Source organism: Neolamprologus multifasciatus, chromosome 10 (genome assembly GCF_963576455.1).
Source record: "Neolamprologus multifasciatus chromosome 10, fNeoMul1.2, whole genome shotgun sequence".
In the NCBI taxonomy this organism is placed as follows: Eukaryota; Metazoa; Chordata; class Actinopteri; order Cichliformes; family Cichlidae; genus Neolamprologus; species Neolamprologus multifasciatus.
In genome coordinates, this window is record NC_140448.1 from 21,100,901 (window position 1) to 21,120,191 (window position 19,291).

At 39.3% G+C, this 19,291-nt stretch overlaps 2 protein-coding genes across 4 annotated transcripts in view; one reads left to right on the forward strand and one right to left on the reverse strand.

The window, feature by feature from the left end:
• hspa4a (heat shock protein family A (Hsp70) member 4a) lies at positions 1-11,958 on the reverse strand. 2 transcript variants are annotated; one of them, XM_085175468.1, is made up of 20 exons: positions 11,843-11,958; positions 11,577-11,732; positions 9,567-9,624; positions 9,311-9,451; positions 8,355-8,477; positions 7,009-7,108; positions 6,560-6,693; positions 6,020-6,264; positions 5,781-5,857; positions 5,389-5,540; positions 4,993-5,099; positions 4,479-4,612; positions 4,194-4,375; positions 3,666-3,749; positions 2,601-2,759; positions 1,983-2,108; positions 1,737-1,844; positions 1,494-1,613; positions 1,206-1,367; positions 1-728 (listed from the first exon to the last, which is right to left on the reverse strand). In XM_085175468.1, the coding sequence occupies exons 2-20, from the start codon at positions 11,681-11,683 to the stop codon at positions 516-518; spliced, it is 2,532 nt and encodes an 843-aa protein (XP_085031594.1). In that variant the 5' UTR covers positions 11,684-11,732; positions 11,843-11,958; the 3' UTR covers positions 1-515. The 2 variants fall into 2 exon arrangements, with proteins under 2 accessions (XP_085031594.1, XP_085031593.1); XM_085175467.1 differs by having other exon boundaries at positions 11,577-11,904.
• zcchc10 (zinc finger, CCHC domain containing 10) overlaps positions 11,288-19,291 on the forward strand; it is a 23,950-nt gene continuing 15,946 nt past the window's right edge. The window contains exons 1-3 of one of the 2 annotated variants that reach the window (XM_085175475.1): positions 11,288-11,495; positions 16,939-17,100; positions 17,257-17,298. In XM_085175475.1, the coding sequence (XP_085031601.1) occupies positions 16,982-17,100; positions 17,257-17,298 (161 nt within the window). In that variant the 5' untranslated portion in view covers positions 11,288-11,495; positions 16,939-16,981. Of the gene's footprint in view, positions 11,496-13,572; positions 13,706-16,938; positions 17,101-17,256; positions 17,299-19,291 lie in introns of those variants that run through there. The other variant, XM_085175474.1, reaches the window with a different exon arrangement.

Consider the following 19,291-nt stretch of genomic DNA (forward strand, 5'->3'; position numbering starts at 1 on the left):
GTGGTGGTGGTGGGGGAGCACAATTTTGTCATGTACAACTCTGAACAACCCGTGTTAACTACCAGTGCCTCTGTATGTATACTTACACTCAGACATACTGCAGTAGTTTACATTTTCAATAATCTCATATGTATAATTCTCTCCTGAACAGCTATTTTGCTTACAAATTTTTCATATCTGACATTCATAGTTTACATTTGCTCTGGAAATGCTGAAGTCATTTTTAACAATACAGCCCACCAAAGCAGCACAGAGAGAAAGCAGTTTCCATCCTACGCTCACAACCTCTATGTCATTAAGTAGTCCGTTCAGTATTACTATTATGCAATATTTTTTGTATTCAAACAAAATGAGAAATGGCATGCTGAGGAGGCTAGTTGATGCGTAGTGTTGATTAGAGATGCTGTCGTCTGTGTCTTTGAGAGAGGCTACTCGGTCATCAAGAACAATCTCAGAGGAAGGACAGAACTCTGTTTCAGGAGGAAAGTAAAACTCAGGGGCTGCAGTGGAAACAGTTAGTCAATGTCCATTTCAGGGAGATTTTTCTCTAGCGTTTGTGTCTGCTGTTCCGTGCCCGCGGGCGTCGTTTTGTCCGGGTTGCACGGTTGGGTCTCTGTTCCCTCCTGTCCGTTAACCGGCCCATTCTCCGTCTTCTCCTCATTAGGAGGCTCCACCTTGGGTTTGGGCTTGGGTTTAGACAACACTGGGTTGCAGGATGCATAAAGCTCCTAAAGAGTAAAAAGATACACATGCTTAGAACATGACATCACAACTTTTAAACTGAATTACTTCAGCTCATATCACAATGACAAATTACTTCAAACTGCTTGGCAGCTACTACAAGACTGTCGAGTGTCGTTTTTCGCGTTGGGCTTTTGTGAAATCTTCAGATGCTCTTAGGCCGTCAGTATAAGGAAAACAAAAGATAATGATGAATAATGATCTTAATGACTATTAAGGTAAAATAATAATAATAATAATTCATGTTTATTCTGTTAAGATTTTTTTTAAGTTGATGTTACTTTCCTTTCCAAATAAAGAGGTTGTGATTTGCAGAAGTATACTGGATAATCTTTACTAATATGTTCATATTTATATTACTGTCTACTAATTGTAGACAATGAGCCCTTAAAACCCTAAGGAAGCCCATAATGAAGCTCTCGTAAAGAGCATGCAAGTGGTGTGTGTGTGCTTTTAATGTCTACCTTAGTCTTGTCCTTGATTTCTGTAACTTTGACCACTGGGTCCACGGTGAGGTCCTGATTGTTCTGCTGGTTCATCTTGCTGTTCATCCAGACCATGGCATCGTTTACCTGCTTGTCCACCCTGGTCACCTCCAGCTCATCCAGATGATCATAGAGCTCATCCTGTTGGGGCACACAAAAGTAAATTTGACAAACGTCTGGGGATTCTTGAGCTTAGTCTGTGATACGTCTGACCAACAGCTGTTCTTAAAACTTTGTATAAAGAGTTCAACAACAAACCCTGGTTACCTTTGCCTTGTAAGCTTCAATTATCTTCATGTACATCTGGATTTGTCTCCCAAGCTCCTCAAACGCTTTCGGCCTCTCCTCAGCTTCCACGTATCTCTCGTGGATAGGCTGGCCAATTTTCTGTTAAAGCAACATCGTCAGTAAGGCCGCAAAGTTATTCTAAATATCTGTATAGTGAACCATTTTATGTCTTTTTTTTCCCTCCCATAAAACTGTCCAGTCATACAATGAGTGCGTAGTTACCTTGAGTTCAGCCAGTTTGTCGATATAAACTTGCTTCTGTTGGTCTTCTCCATCTTCATACAGCCAGTTCTCTGTGTCCTCCAGTTTTAATGAGAACAGATCGCGATCCTGCATGTGAAGATTCATGTTTAACATTAAACGCATGCATTTCATCTGAACTGAAGGTTTACACTTAGTTTAAATTGAACAGAATCCAAATGTTACAGAGACGATCAGTGTATGATGACGTGTCCGGTGTGTACTCACTGCTTCATTCACAAACTTCTCCAGGATGCCGTGGAGTTTGTCCCTCATGTCGTACACGTACTCCTCCACGTTGTTCTTTGCATCATTCCTTTCCTTTTCCAGCTTATCCTGCATGATCATCTTACCCTGGAGGAGTCACAGTAAAGTCTACATTAGTTTAACTACTTAGTTAAGTGTGCACCAAAAAAAACAAACAAACAAAAACAAAACAAAACAAAACAAAAACACCTGAGGATGAAGCAAGACAACATTTACAATTTCAGGTATATTCCTGATGTTAGACATGTCAAAAGAAAAAGAAAAAAAAGGTGATATTACAGTTTGATTAACTGATTAATTATCAAATGATCAAGAGTTGTCAATTTTTAGGGGCTGTTAATGATAAAAGCCAAATCAGCTCCTCCCTTTTTCACACTGTTGGCTGCTTAATATATCAGTTTCTATCTTTTTCTGCTTAGACAAATACATGTAAACAGCTACACTATGGAGAGACTTCTATAAATGTTAATGGTAACAAGGACAGCTTAACCCAGGGCCAGTGAGCATCACTAGGCATTACTGCTTGAGACAACACTGTGCATGCACACCACACATTCCCTGTGATTTTTACAGCATTACCTCATTTTCCACAAACAAATTTAGTTCTTCTCCGGAAAGCTGCCAGTCCAAGCTGCTCTCTATGGGCAGCTCCAGTGTCTTCGTTTTTACTTTGGGTTTCTTGGCCTGAGGAGGCTGGTCGTTCTTCTTCTCCTGCTGTTTGGCATCCTCTGTCGTTGTCTGTAATAGCAGAGAGGAAACACGTTTTTCCCCCACCAGACAAATCAGCAGTATTTGACTTCAGCCTTTTTGAGTACTTGAACAGCTCCAACTTCAACTGTGTTTCACCAGTTTCAAAATTTTACCATCTGTATAATTTTATTGTGCTTTTTTTGATAGGTAAATTCTGGCCTGTATTGACTGTAAGTTTCTATATTGTTAGTTTATAATTTCTTCATGAGCCTATGGCTTTTATTTGTTATGTCGAAAGCAAAATTCCACATGACAAAGTATGGATGCATTTTTCGTTGTAAGTGAGAGGAACAATTATAGTTTTAGGCTCTGGGAATGACGACACTTTTGGAAAGTGATGACACCTCAGACCTTCAGAGGGCCATTTGAGGTTTGCTTATGACATGGTTTTAGGAGTTAGTCTTTACAAATAGAGAAATTTATGTGTCAGTGGCAAATCATGTTTCTTAAAATACTAAAGAAAATAAAATGTATTGGATGTATTGGTAACCTGGTGCTGGGCGATATGGTTACAAAATTACAATAATGGCCACATCTGGCCAGACATATATTTCACAATAGACACTGCTGGATTAATACATATCAAATTTTACATTAGCTCTGCCAAACACTTTTTCCTCAGTTGCAGAAATAAGTTTCCATAAGTATCCATGTACATATGTGTCAGTCTATTTTGGGTTATTTTTGTATTAAACACTGTAAATTGTGTCTTTAGGGGAACAAGGTTTGTTGAAGAAAGTGAACTTCTTTTACATTTTAAAGTCTTCGGGTTGCTGTATGTGTAGTACTTATACAGAGCAATCTAACTTATCTTCTATATGAACGTATGTACACATGTATGTATATATGCATGTATGGGCATTAGGGTTTCCTTATTGCCCAGCACAAGGTTACCTCCATTTCTTCTGTCTCTGTTTTCTTGTCTCCGTTGTCTCCAGCCTGGAGTTTCTGATCCTCCTGGTCCACTTGCATTTTGCTCTGACACACAGCAAAGAAAGAAAGAATATACATACAATTAAATTAAAACAACATGTGCTGCTCTGTTGGTGGTGTCATCTATTAAATCTGGTTTCAGCCCATTTTAAAATGGCAGTCCCCAGCAATTATTCAGATGTTCACGTCAAGGTTTTGGAAATGTTTGTGTCATGTGCACTCCTGTTCAAGACTTGCAATTAGTCTGTATGCAAAAGTGTAGTCAGAAACCTTCCTTGCTAAAGCTCTTAAAGCCATCTAAAGCTTGTCAAGACAAAATGCCTAAATAATACAGTAATGGGGTGGGGCTAGAACTGGATCACTGATTGAAAGGCTTTTTCAGGCACAACACAAAGCAAACATTTCTCCCGTCTCTTCCTTACTCATATACACATACCCTCTCTATGTCATTAGTGTCTAACAATCAGTGCAAAAGCACATAATACACACCTCCTCTTCCTTCACGATCTGGTCTGTTTCCATTGGCTCCTCTCCTTCAGCTGTTTTTACGACTTCAACCAACGAGGCGCTTGATACACTGAACACACCGTGAACGTTCACCCGAACTTTTACCTTGACCTTTGCGCTCTCCCCTGATGCCTGAGGAACCACATTCTGGATCAGAAACTGGCCTGCGGAGTTAAAAGTTAGCACTGATGAGAATACCCACGCATATATGAACAAATAAATAGAAACTTACAGAACTGCATCTAAATCTGAATGAAGTTGCTGTACCTATAGTGGCTTTAGGGTAAGGCAGCTCCTTGAGATTGTTGTAGTAGGCTTCAAGGCTGAATGGCTCTTTCCGATAGAAGGTCAGTACTTTAGAGAAAGGAGCTGCGTGGTTCTTTGGGAAAACCTCACAATCACTGCAAAAAACACAGAAAGAGCAGGTGATTGAGACAAATATACAGGGACAGGACTTCAGAATGTAAACTCAAATTTCTGTTCATGTCATCGATGGTTTGAAACAAGCTGTGCTAGCTTACAGTTTTTATTCCAACAACGCAAGTGGTGAGAGAACTGACACGAAGCCTACCATTTGTCCTCTGAAGGTTTCCACCTACTCAACCACCCACCCACCTACCCACCAGCACGCACCAATCTGTTATTTGGCAACAGTTTATAAAACACATCTGAAGTCTTTATCAAACTCAAAGATCATTTATGAGAGGGTTTTAGGTCTTGAAACAGGATTTGGATGTTATTTAGCTAGTTAGCTTTAGTTAGATTCAAGCCTAAAGAGTACCTGAGTCCTTCCTCTGCAGCTGAATTCCACTTTAGGGAGATGGAGTAAGGGACAACATCTGTAATTGAGAACTCTCTCACTTTGAAAGCTGGTGACAAGATGGCACACTGAGGGGAAAAAACACAACAACAACAAAAACCAGAATTTTAAGGTTAAACTTTTGTGTTCTTCATTTTCAGGCCAAAAATAAAACTCCACACATTTCATTTGTATTTGTGAAACTTTTTTGTTTTGTTTTTTAAACTGTCACCAAATGTTTCACAGATCACAGATCACAGCCTTCAGCGATCCTCTCATAGGTCTCCCTCCTGGTATAACACAGCTGTTACTATATGAGTCTGCTGCCTGAGTCACTGTGGGGATCAAAGTGTTTGCCGTGTGACAGGCAAGCTGTACCTGCAGAGCACAGCCCCTGGCCACGGCCTCGTCTGCATTTAGGGTGGTGCTCAGCTCTTTGCCGAAGAATTTGCTGATCCGCTCTTTGATGGCAGGGATTCTGGTGGCGCCACCCACGATCTCAACTGCATATATATCCTCCTTTTTCAGCTCTGGATACAAAAAACAAGAGACAATCGCAAAACAAAGCAGGTTATTTAGGTTTACAAAGCAATACGTTTCATATTTGTTTCATTTTATTTTTAAAGTTGAAAAGTAATGATTAAAGGAAGGCTGACATGCTGCTATTGTCCAGGGGGAAGGGCTACCACAGCAAAGCACATGACTGAATGTGTGAGCGTGCACGTGCCTACAGGGATAGTCCAGCTACTATTACAGTCTCATGTACTCACTGGCTTGTTCCATGACGCTGCGCAGGGGACCCTCGACTTTGGCCAGCAACCCCGAACACATCTCCTCAAACTGGCCTCTGGGGACACATGATCATAAATTATTAATAGGTGCAGCCAATATGCACACTATGGAAAACTCCATTAATTTAAGAAACAACACTATTCCCTTTTTAAAATACTTGTGGTTACATTCTATATGCTGATCTTATTCACTTATTTAATTTAACTTTACTTCTTACCTGTTTAGTTTACTGGAAACATCAATATCATTGATGAAGCACTCAATGTTGAGAGGGAGGTCAGAGGAGTTGGCACTCATCAGCTTCTTGAGCTTCTCGCACTCCTGGTAGAGCCGCACAAGTGCACGGGGCTTGGACCTCACATCCAGCTTGTACTTAGTTCCAAACTCCTCGCAGAAGTGGTTGACAAGGATATCGTCAAAGTCCTTGCCACCAAGGTCTGAGTCAAACGCAGTGGCCAGGATCTAACAGTAGAGAAGGTAAATATATTAGTAGTAGGTAGAAGCAAGTTTAGGTTTTGCCTCTGACGATTTTAGATCCCTCCTTATTTTTCAACAGCATAACCCAGAACACCAACTTCACTGATAGTCAGAAGTGTTCACAACTGACCATAAATGCTGTATTTTTTTTTTTACATTTATTTAATAGTCAGGCCTGTTTATTGACATCAGAATATCGTAAATATAAGATTTAAACAGAATCCACTTTAGTAAACTTGCTAAATCACATGAGCACTTTCAGTATTTATCCATCACTCACCTTGAGCTTTCCCTTATTGAAGGCACAAACTGACACCTGGTAACCAGAGTGGCCCAGGTCCACAAACACCACTATTCTGGGCTTCTCTTCTGGAGCTGGCAGGTCCTGCTTGTAGATTCCATATGCCAGAGTCACTGCAGCAATCAGACAGAAGCTTCAGGTTATTTTCTGCTCACCGCTGCATCCAGGAACTAATTAGTACTCCAAATTCCAGCTGCACTATGCTAAACTAAATCTGCTCAAACTAATAAAATTGTTACTGCAATGCTGCAAATGTATATAAATAAAATGTAGGGCAGGTTTAATGCTGTGCATCTATTTCCCTGTATCTCATGGTTAAGTTATAAACTAATGCAATAACCATTTTCAACGTGTTTCTGAGTAGTATGAGATTAAAAGCTCAACAACAACACAGCAGACTTAAAGATGATCTAGATGTTTCCATGTACCTGCAGTAGTCTCGTTCATCAGTCGTAAACAGTTGAGGCCAGCGATCTGAGCTGCGTCCATGACTGACCGTCTCTCTGCGTCAGTAAAATAGCTTGGTACCTAAGAGGAAAACAAAACAAAACATTACATTACACTAGTCCATGTTTAGGATCAATCTGGGCCCCTCAAAGGAATAAATCACCCATCTCACAAGATTCATAACCTCCCTGGATAAAATTACCAAGTTAGTTACTCAGGGTGCCAAAACAAAACAGCTCCTTGTGGAAAAGATCACAGGCTAAATTTAGCTATTGGCAACAGTACTAATAACATGTCATCCATCTCCAGAGCTGATGTAAACCTTAAGTTTAGGCCCAGTGAAAGTAAGGGCCTCAAAGTGTGAGCTCTGTAACATTACGTAACAGATCCTTATCCTGTGCTAAAGAAACACACGCTTCCCACTCTTCAGCTTCGAGGTACAAGAGACGAAATAAAGACGTGTGCTGAAGTGCTCAGGGCTCAAAATGTGACAAGAGCAGGTGGCAAAGCATTTCTACACCTTGCAGGCAGCTGTCAGCCTGCATATTTTACCTGAGCTGGTAGAAAATTCAACAGGATGACATTAATCGCTGGCTGTCAAATGACAGGATGTAAATCTAATGCAGTGTTCTATTCAGGTACAGTACACAAAGTCACTTTATGGCAACTTAAAGCTTCATCATGCAACGTCACTTTCACCAAATAAACAAACAACTCCTAAGACATTTAAAGCTACCTCCATAAGATCTGTTGTTACAAACTCAAGCCTGAAAAACCATCTATTGAGACCAGGATAACCAGGTGGATTAATAAAAGACCTATCCAATCCTATTTAACATGTCTCATAGAGCTTAAGTAGGGTTGTGCCACATTATATCATCCAAAATCTGGAAGTTTTAACATGATACAAAAGTATTATATGGGAAATCATTGCTGTAGCAACGCCATGTGTTTAGGTCCTCTAGTGCAGACAACAATGAGACAAGCCCAGGAAGGTCTGACAGTAAAAGCCCCGTGTCAGCCTCTAATGATGATTTAGTACCTAAAAAGGAGGCGACTTCAACATCCTCTGACACACCACAATACTTTGCAAAATATGCAAGAAAACTGTTCCTGCAAAAGGTACTTGAGGAAGAAGTCATCATCACCAAAGCTACGAAGGAGCTGGTAATGTGCAACCCAAATGCAAACACGTGAATCAACCAGGCGCGCTGGCTGCACTCAGTGTGACAGGACGAGCAATCAGTGGATGCAGTTTACATGACAGAGAAGGAGGGCTATAAGCAGCTGGTTAAAAACCCTGAGCCAGGATGCAACTAATGCTTACCGAGATGACACAATCTACTACTGGTTTCTTGAGTGCACTTTCAGCAGTCTCCTTCAGTTTGGTCAGCAACATGCCAGTTACTTGCTCAGTGCTGAATATCCTCTCTTCTTCCATGTACATCACCTAGAAATTGGTAATGAGGTAAAAGATTACTGTCAGGACAAATCATAGAGCTATCCAGTAGAGTAAGATGTTTGCTGCAGTGTACACAAGACAATTTATGTTAATATTTCCATTAATAAGACAACTCATTAATTATTTAAATGGCTATCTCAGTTTCATTTAGGGGTTTTTAAGCTGAGAAAAATATGCATATGTGATAAAATATGGAAAAGATGCAAATTGCAAAGCCTTGTGGTTTAACAGGCAAAACCAGGTTTATGTATTTTGATTTGATTTGATATTTCTTCTGCTCTTATTTATCCTGAGGACTGACATTAATCATCTCCACGGGGACTCTACAACATGCCGCTCTGTGCCTTTGCAGTGTGCCAAGCGAAGCATTGTCATTTATGCACTTGCAATAACTTTGGGTATTTCTGGAGTCTCACAGTCATCATCTGTTAGTGCCAGAAATGTGTACATTTTTCACATTTAGGCAGTCAGCAAAGTGTACGGTTCATATCACCAACACAATTATCATTTTGCCCATAGGATAATATTCCAAGAGACAAAATCCCTGCAGAAATAAATACAACATACTGAAAGTGTTTTTAGGATTAAATGGGAAGATGAAGTAGGAATGCTATGAATCAGAGCAAAAAGTATTACATGACACACTTCTTAGAGCACAGCATGTAGTGAGTGGAGGATGCAACATAGTCAGAAATAAGCTGTTGTATCTACTGTGCGGTCTCTCAGTTAATTTTCTTTTAATGGTCTTTTTTTTCTTTTGATTAATTATTTCCCATCAGCTAAGCTGAGGGCAGAAACCTGGTTAGAACATACAGTCTTACTTTTATACCGGTGGCCCCAGAGGGCATCGGTGCCAGTTCGTACACCAAGTTAGACTTGGCCAACTGGATGTAAGGATCTGTGAACGCTCTGCCATGTAATCGCTTGAAGCTCTGCACTGTGTTCTTATAGTTGGTCACCACCTGAATAAAAAAGAGAGACAAAACAGAAGGAAACAAAGCCAAGTATTAACCACTTTTTACATTTAATTGTAAATAATTCTCCCAAATATGACAGTATCGGTGACTGAATTTTTACCTGGCTCTTTGCAGCAGCTCCTATCGAACGATTTCGGGGTCCAAACGATACAAAAGACCTGGACAGACACAAGTCAAAATATTAAGCTACATTAATGACACAACTAGCAGAGCTTCACATGATAGTTCAGTGACCAATCTACACTGGTCGCAATTTTTAACTAGTTGATCTCAGCACTTCTCTAAATAATCCGTGTTGAAACCTGGACTGAGGCTCCAGACTGGCTTGTTTAAGTTTTGCGTCGTCTGTACTATATAAACACAGGCTGAAGTGGTGTGGTAAGTCCACTTAAATCACACAGGGCTTGCCTCTCATCACCATCTCTATCAAACACAGATGCTGATGACACAGAGTAAGCGTTGCTATGAACACACAAGTGGAGTGTGATGATGTCAACAATACAAGTCTCTGAGGAGAGTCACTCAGCGGATGCTGATCTTCAATCAAGAACAGGACAGGAAGTTGTATGGTAAATGGAGTGGTTGTTATAAAGTGCTTTTCTATTCTATTTGAGCACTCAAAGGACTTTTTACAGTGGTGTTTGTGATGTTTATGATGTAGTAGAGAGTAAGTTCACAAAAACAGTTCAATATTTGTCAAAAAATGTCCAATATTCATAATTTTTCAAAATTTACTGCAACATATTTATGTGGGCAATAGACAAAACATTGTGCAAGTTACCAGGAAAGTATTTGTTTTGTTTTTACTCGGTAAGTATAAGCCTTTACAGAACAAAGTGTGTTACGAATATTCAACATGAAATTCTGTGTTTAAATTCTGAATGTGAATTTGTCGTATAATATATATATATATATATATACACACACACCAAGAAACTGTGATGTATAATCTCTCTACTCACCAAATTATCTTATACATGATCTACTTCTCTGACACATGTTTTTTTTAAAAAGTCCAGGTTGATTCACAATAAAGACAGCAACTTAATGATGTATACATATTTCATATAACCATGACATAAAACCCATTTTATATATATTATATTAAAATTTTCTGACTTTCTGACTAGTAGGTGCACATCTAAGCATAAATTGGGCGTTAATGTTTATCTTTTTCTTTCCCTGTTTAATACAAACGCTATAAATAAATTACAATATAATAACTGGTCTTATTTAATTTTATTAATACTCTTTGGGAGGGAATTCTAAATTGTAATGATACATCTATAAATATACCAGTTAATCATTCAAAACCAGTGACAGTGTATAACATTCAATAACGCTTGTGTGCTTTATATTAACGTTGAACTCTTACAAAAGAGAAAATACTGTAAAGACTTTTAAAAATTAGTCACGATGACTGAAATCTAACTAATGGAATTACAAAATGCGCCATGAACCCAAATAAGCAGAATTCAAACAATATTTAAAAAAAAACCCTTTCTGATAACAATATGTTTTTCATGTAATAAATACTATATAACCTTACACCGTTTAAAACATGAAAGGCTAAAAGACATAAAAATTTGCTAGAATATTCCAACAAGAGATTGGCCGCTGTCGTCATCGTGCAGAGCATAACGCAAGGCGTACAATTTGCCACACGGGGCACACCGGTTGGTCGGAGTTTACGCCTTGAAGACAAGTACAACTACTTAAAAACGACAGGTGGCAAACACCGCCCGGTCATGTTTTAACCGGCGAAGCCACGCCAATTCTCCAAACTGTCATTACCGTTAATAAAACTATGAGCTCAGCTAACTTGCTTAGCTCACCGGAGCTTCATAATCGGTCTTGGAAGGCGGTGTGAGCCTTATGAGTTAATTTCTAGATGGTTCCATGCTCACCATAGACAGGCTGAGAAATGTGTCACTAACTTACACGGAAAAGCAGTTCAATTTCCCAGTAATGAGCACAAATGGTCGCTGAAAGCAGAGAAGTTGCGTTCACGTGTATTACAGTGATACAGGTGAGACAACACTTATAAATGAAAATCTGTCCTGTGTAGCTATCCTTCACAAACTATAATAAGATTTTACTTGGTACTTACGGTGTACATCTGTCGCTGTACTCATTGGCGATTGTCTCGATTCCTCCAGCTCGGGCTACAGCTACATAGCAGCTTTGAAAGCCCAAGTCAAATCCCACCACTGACATCTTCAGCAATATCTGTCTCCTAGGTTTATCTTTGTATACAGTATGATTTCTGTAAAGAAAATAAACCTGTAACTAGATTTTAAAACATAAAAAATATGCTCCAGTCAAGTGAAGTTGTAAAGCTGCTCTGTCTTAAATACTTCTACTCATAATCCATACCGCTGATTGTTGCCGGTGTCTCCGACGTGTGCTGGCTGGCTGCAGCGGCAAGGTCTGCTTTAACGTCTCGCCCGCAGACATCGCGAGATTTACATGGTTCTAGCGCTCTCTGGACTTTTCCATATCGACGTGAAAGACGGTTCTCCAACAGTCGATGTGTAGGGAGAAAGCTCCATAAATTTCTTCTTATTTAATAAAAAAAATAACCTCCAAGTTTAAGGTTTACAGTAAGTGAAATCAACAAATGACTAGCTTGATGAATTCTGGAATCGAATCAGGGTGGGGAAACAAAAATAGACTGTGATGCAAAAAGTGATGAAGTCATTTTTTGTCCCCTTTTGTTTTTTGTTTTTATTTTATTAGAAATAAAAAAATGTAAATGACCCAGCTCAGAGCGAAGTCGTGAGGAAAATAAGAAAATATAATAACATTAAACAAATTAATTATAAACAACTAAAGCATAGCAATTTTTAAAGTTGTTGTTACTGAAAAAGATTTGTTTTTAAATACTCCTATAATTCTTAGTAATTTTCATGATATAAAATTACCAATCATTATAAATAATTAGTGTAAAATAGTAGCTGACATAACACTTTTTTGGTTTGGTTTGCAAAAACAAAATGTCATTTATTTAAGAATCTATGAAACAGAGAAGAGAGCTGATGACATGTAAAGGCAGCTCTGACAAATCGTAAATGCAGGTGGGTGTGGTGACACTTGACTGCTGAAAGTGTGCACTGTGTTGGTGACAGATAACTGAATGCTTAACCTCAGTAACTGTTTCCACAGAAACAGAGTTTGTACACATATTTGGATAATGCTTTTGCTGTATTGGTAGGGCATTTGGTATCACTGTCATGCTTTCCAGACTGTATTGCGTGGGGGATCAAACTCTGACTGTGCTTTTCTGCAGTCATAATTTATCAGTTTTAACAAGAACTCCAACACCATGAGATTTACATGATGGAAGAGACTCATATCTGCATTTTGTTTTACAGATTCTGCAGACACTCACAGTTGTACCTCTCTCCTGACCTCTTCTGCACAAACTGATGACGATTCGACTCACAAATTTCAAATTACACTGATTTTCAGACCACTTTTTTTTTCTAATTTAGCATACCTCGGGCTGTTTCCCATTCTTAAGGATGGCTTCTTGACACTCACTTGACACTCACTGAGACCATTTCGTCAAACAGTAGATGGATTAAGAGAAGGGCCAGTGGCCAGGTCTTTACTGGATTTTGTCCTGTTTCTTAAGAATGACTTTGAGATACTTCTCATCTGCCGAAGAGAGCTTTTTTTGTAGTTGTTGATTACAATTTAACGACATACAATTTGAAATTGTGTCTTTAATTGTCTGATCTGTGTTGCAACCATACTCATTTATCCCTTAGATGGCTTTTTTATGTTTGAATGATTCATAGGTCAGAGTTAAGTGTCTTAAACAAAAACAAAACATTCCTCCGGAAATGGTTGCATACACAGACTGGACTGAAACGGAGGGAAAATAACAGCGAATGTCCAAAGGAAAACTTTGACAGAATTCAGGAAGCCTGCAGAACTATCGCTCAAGAACACTTAGAATAATATCCTGTTCCTTATAAGCAAAATCTCAAGAAAAATGAGGAGTTGCTCAAGACCTTTGCATAGTATTATTAAAAAAAACACACAAAACGTCAGAGCTGTTGTGAATTAAATGTTAACGATTACAAATACATGCAGTAGACCTTCCTTACCCATAGGAGGCGATAACGGAGTTGATTGGGCCGGAAATATGCGCTGATTTAACGCCTACAAAGAAGAAAAAGTAACCTGCAACATGGCGACTCCCATGCATAGATTAATAGCCAGGAGGCAAGCGTGAGTATAATATTGTTAATTGACTGTAGCGCTGTGGGTTTTGTATATTCGTGAGTACTACAGGCTGTTGAACAGCAGCGAGGTTCAGCTGCTCGAGCTCCGTGTCAGACTCAGGGTTCGGTGAACAGTGAACGCAGCTCCAGCGCGCCTCTCTGTGCTCCACATCATTATTAGCTTATTTATTCTTGTAGAGGGTGTCTGTTCAAGGCTGGTTGACGCCGTGAATGCCACTGTTGTCACACTATCTGTTTCAGGAACGACAAATAAAATGTCGGGTGTCTGTCACGTTTCTGCGCTCACTTGTTTATAAAAGTCAGGCGGATTTTTGCCGCGTTTTAGTGTCTGTGAGGAAATGTTGAAAATATTTTTGCATTGAATTGTAACACAGGCAACACAGGAATCTCCCGCTGATGCTCGTTTTTTCCCCCCAGCCATTTATCACTGGTCTCGAGTTTGCACCTGAACTTATTCTGATACTTGAAAATGATTTCATCTCTTCTTGAGCGAGAAGAACTGCAGGGTGGTGCTCCTTTTCATTACTGTTTTTCTTTAATGAGCATTTAAATTCGTATAGGAATAAGAGGTCAGCCCATCTTCATATACTCTGCATATTTACTCACTGTAGAAAAATCACCTTTAAAGCACTGATAAAGTTAAAACTTCCAACTTCTTCCGCAACTACAAAGCTGTACTTTTGTTCATTAACATTTACAGTTGTGGTCCAAAGGGGTCATGGTAATTTTGGGCTTTTAATGATTTATTTGATCTGTTCTTTCTCTAGGGTGGGATTACTGTACAGCGTACATCTTTAATGATGTTAAAAGAAAGCAAGAACAAGTTTCAATTTATTTTGGATTTTCTCTAATCCACATTGCATCAAAAGTGTATATATACAGGCTTAAATGCTGCATACACCTCCACTAATATTTGGTTAAATGTCCTTTAGCAAGTTGCACCTCAACCAGACATTTGGTAGCCATCAATAAGCTACTGTCAGATTTTTGGCTGGATATTTGAGCACTCTACTTGTAAGACTCTTACAGACTTGTAAGAGTTCATTTAAATTGGTTGGTTTCCTAGCACTGACCTGGTTTTTAATTTTCAATAGGGTTGTGGTCAGGGCCTTGGGAAGGTCTTTCCAGAAGTTTGCCCCCCCCCCCCTTCATTTAAAAAAAAACAAAACAGTTTTGATGTTTGCTCAGGACCATTGTCCGCTTGGAACATCTAATTGTGTCCAACTCTTGATTTGAGGGGAAGTTGAAGAATTTGGAAGTAGTCCTCCTCTTTCATTATTCTATCCCCTTTGTGCAATGTACAGGTAGCACTTGCACCAAAACCGCCAGAGAGCAGGATGCTACCACCACCATGCTTGTTCTTAGGTTTAAAAGCCTCACCTTCACTCCTCCAAACATACATCTTGTGGTTTTGGCCAAATAGCACCAATTTTCTGTCTCGTTAGACCATAAAATCTTTCTCCAGAAGGCATTTGACTTGTCCATGTGGGATGCAGCATATTTCAGTTGAGCTTGAAAGTGTTGATTTTGGAGCAGGGGCTTCTCGCTTGATCAGCCCTTGACCCTCTCAGTCTATGGCAATGTAAAACTAGCTTCATTGTGGACCATGATGCTGATGTTCCAGCAGTTACCGTTTCATCAAGCGCTGGCGGTTCCACAGTTGTTCCTGGGTGACACATTTGAATAAAATTCCTCCAATACAACTTCCCAGTTTGTGTAAAACTGGAATTCTCCTTTTTACTGTAGATCTTCAGTAAGTTCTTTGGGCTTTAACAGTTCAATCTATTATTAGTGCAAAAAAAACCCATCAATGTATTTTCACTTAAACAAGCAGCTTTTTTATGTGCATTATAATAAATATAAAAACTTAACAGTGCAAATGCTTGCTGACAGTTTAACCAAAAGGCATTTCCAGTGGAAATTGGCCGACATGTCCTCAGCATAACCATGTATAACAAAACTTCTATGTATATCCACAAAACTTAAAAAGAGGTTATACACACACAATACGGTAATATTATGTTGAAGCACAGTACATATCACTCCGCGAGGCTCCTGCCTACGATAGCCGTAATACTCCGACAATCCATCAAGCGGTGCGGGTTCATAGTTTAGCAAAGTCGTACTGAAACATTTGACAGATTTTCAAGCACCGTGTAAAATCGTTTCGAGGTCAGTAAACACAACCAGAATTCATACATAAGGCTCATGGGATTATAAGGGCACTGTCAATTTTCAGACAAATCAAAGGACATGTCATTTTAGCCTTTTTGGTCAGGGTGAAGTTAGTATCTGCCATCCAAGAAGAGAGCCACATGTAACTACGACGGTGTTTCCTAGTTCACCTTACATGCATTAATATAATAACGTCGTTAGCGTACTCAACATAAATTACACACGAACAACATTAAGCTACTCACGCAGAGAAGAACGGCTGCTGCTGCCATCATCATCCGTCATCATTTCTGCTACACTGGCAGGGCTACGGGCCAGGACTATCCTCTTCGGGTTTTTCGGGGATGTTGCTAACTCCGGGACCGATAACAGGCACCACACCCGCAGTAGATGTGCTTGGTGTGAGGTCTTGCAGCAAGCTATCAAATATGGCGCATTTCTCGGCTTTTAAAAAAAAAAAATACTATGCGTCGCCAGGTGTTTCATCAGATTCGAGGTGTTACCTCCTTTGCACAGTATCACCTTAAAGCACTTGTTGCAGGCTGCTGAGTTTGCATCTTTTGCTGTGAAGTACAGCCAGACTTTGGGCATTTTTAATCTGTAGCTCTGCTATAAAAGAACGTACGTACGTGGCCCGCCTACTACTACTACTACTATCCTCGGAAAGGTAAAATGATGGGCTAGAATCCAAAGTGTGTGACATCTCAGGAAAAAAAAGCACCGAAATGTGCGCTGCTTTTCGGTCTGGTTACTACCGTTTATGTCAGAACCGTGCCATAATGGCACCGGATACCGGTACCCATCCCTATATTTAAGGGAGTGTATGTATATATTTAAGTATGTATGCATACATTTGACACTTTGTGGGGATAGAGAGAAAAAAAAAAGAATCCAAGGAAGTAATTGAAAGTCCAAACTTACCATGACATTGACACTCACAATGAGTGGATGTAAACTTCTTACCACAACTGTATGTGACAGCAAAGAGGTGTACCCACAGCCATGTTTATTTACATTCATATTAGCCTTTGTTGTTACATACAGGGAGGCAAACAAACAACATGTGCGCTGCCAGAAGTGTTTGGAGATGGGACACTGGACCTACGAATGCACCGGGAAGAGGAAATATGTGCACAGGCCATCAAGAACGACTGAGCTGAAAAAGAAACTCAAGGAAAATGAAAACAAACCCCTCAGCATAGCTGGGTAAGGTGTCTTGATCAGATTAAGCAATTTTATGTACAACAATACCTCTGTGTTAATATAGATATTTGTGAATCAGATTTTTTTTCTTTTCTAATCACTAATGATGTTCACTAAAAATCTTTTTTTTTTTTTTTTTTTAAATATTGGTCTCTACAGACCAGGCACAGAAGGCTCCAGTGAGAAGAAAGTGAAAAAGAAGTAAGTAAGGTGGACCAACTGTCACAGATAATATGATGTAGTTATCAGACCTGCTACAAAGTAGGGTTGCACAATTATTGTTTATTTTATTTTATTTTTTTATCGGTACTGAGATCGCAATTTATAAGAACTGTTATTTTAATGAGGAAAATGACGTTTATTGCATTCTCACATATTCAGACCAATGGCTTTTACATCCATGTAGTGTGACTCCTGCTAATATACACAAACTTTAGAAATCAGTGCATCTCTTAGATGATAAATAAGCATCAAAACTTATTACAAAAAAATAAGAAGGGCACTTCTTTCACCTTTACATTATGGAGTATTCCGGTTAATAAGCAGAGAAGTAAAGTGTTCATCTGTCGTAGTCGTAAGTTTTCCCCTCCATTTTTTTTGTACCTCCATGATGTCTGTGAATAAATTCTGTAGCAAAGTAGTGGAACGGGATTTAAGTGCGTCTTTGCGAGCTTTATGAATATGCCAATGGGCCTTGCAGACTCGCATTCATGGACATCGGAGTTGAGGTTTGACTTGCTTTACAAGAATAAGTCCTGCTTTCCAATACTGGCCTGTGGAGTTGCACAGTTCATGTATTACATTCCTAAAAAAAATAACTTATTACACAAAATGATACTGGGTAACATTTATAGCAGAGAAGAATGGTTAGATTACGGTTTTGCAATTCAACAAGTTTTAGACTGATTAATTTTCGGGGGGGGGAAAATCCTATAAACCAAGCGATACGACTTAGTTTGTTTTTGGTGCTCACACTTGGTCACCTGAAAGTTGATGAGGTCACATGGGAGCCATAGTTGTGTAACCTGGTGTTAAAATTTGCTCAGCAAGGGATTCCAGGAAGGTGCTGGCATCCCTGAGTATCTGTTTTGGAGCTGCTTCCCTGTTTTGAAGCTTTAATTAAAACCAGTCTGTTTTAAGTAAGTGAAATGTCCCTAAACAGCTCCCTCTTGTGGAAGCTCTTGGTGACTGCACATCACTACATTTGCAACCTTTTCAAATCTCTTAAAGATTGCGGTGTTTTGTCTCATAGCCATAATGTCTAATCCATAGGTGTCAAACTCTGGCCCGCGGGCCAAATTTGGCCCGCAGCCTAATTACATTTGGCCCGCGAAGCCATACCAAATTACTATTAGAGCTGGCCTACTGGTATTATACAGCTAATATATATAGTGTTTAGTATTAAGCTTTGCTTGTTCCATATTCAGTTTTTCAGGAAAACGTGTTTGAGTCCATAAGAAAAGATTCATTCTTATATCTGGAGGAATAAATATATTTCAATAAATATTAACGTTAGCCCGCGACTTTATTCCAGTTTTGAATTTTGGCCCACTGTGTATTTGAGTTTGACACCCCTGGTCTAATCCACCAACCTGACTGTTCTAAATGTCATCTGTGGTAATCTTAAACACTTTGTTTATCCGTTGAAAATGCATTAAAACTTTTATTTTGTTTATTTTTTTAATGGTAGATTCTGGTCTCATCACAGCAATGTGTTAGAAACACCATTGTTGTAGTCCGAGCTGTGATCACAGCAAAAGCACAGTTGTTACTAATAACAAGGCACAATGTCTCTGTTTTGTTCTCCCAGCATGTGCAAAAACAGGACTGTGAAACTGAAGCAGCTACACCAAAACCTGTTGTTTTTTGTTTTGTCTTTTCCTCCTTGACACCTTTGCGTTTCTTACTGCGACAGCCATAAAACAGCCACAGCACTCCTTTCAGCTGAGCACTCTTTATCTTTCCCAAATGAATTAACCTTTCCTCTTCTTTTGAGAGCAGTAAGAGCGCCCGTTTGGGTATATTTAACTGAAGATTGACTCAAAAGTTTGCCCCCTGGTGGTAAGGGTGCCTGACACAGCAATTATTCAATGGGTGTAAAAGCATTATAAGAATGTGTGTTTGTGTGTGTGCGTGTGTGGTTTAAAAAAAATTGTCACTTGAATGCATTTTAAGCCAGAGTCGACATGAAAAA